At 67.1% G+C, this 243-nt stretch overlaps 1 protein-coding gene across 1 annotated transcript in view; it reads left to right on the top strand.

The window, feature by feature from the left end:
• TCN2 (transcobalamin II) overlaps window positions 1-243 on the top strand; it is a gene marked incomplete at its 5' end in the record, with an annotated part of 2,176 nt that overhangs the window by 1,057 nt on the left and 876 nt on the right. Inside the window, one exon of the mRNA XM_009082999.1 lies at window positions 129-236. Coding sequence (XP_009081247.1) covers window positions 129-236 — 108 coding nt within the window. The remainder of the gene's footprint in view (window positions 1-128; window positions 237-243) is intronic.

The raw sequence follows: 243 nt of genomic DNA, 5'->3' as shown, positions 1-243 counted from the left end.
ATGGGGGCCCCGGGCCAGAGGCAGCTGCCCCGGGGCAGACACTGCTCAGTAGCGAGACAGTGCCCAGGTACCTGACCCCCCTCCCTTCTCCCACTGCTGTCCCACCTCCTTCCTCCCTCCACTCCCAGGTGTTCCTGGCCACGGGCACGTGCCAGACGGACACAGCATACAGCCGGGCTGTGGCTGCATTGCTGCAGCCCCTTGAAGCCTTTGGCACCGCTGGCACCATCGGACCAGTGGCTC

Source organism: Acanthisitta chloris, unplaced genomic scaffold, assembly GCF_000695815.1.
Source record: "Acanthisitta chloris isolate BGI_N310 unplaced genomic scaffold, ASM69581v1 scaffold16329, whole genome shotgun sequence".
NCBI lineage: Eukaryota > Metazoa > Chordata > Aves > Passeriformes > Acanthisittidae > Acanthisitta > Acanthisitta chloris.
Note: the sequence above shows the minus strand (reverse complement) of the source record. Positions and strands in the feature narration are given on the sequence as shown.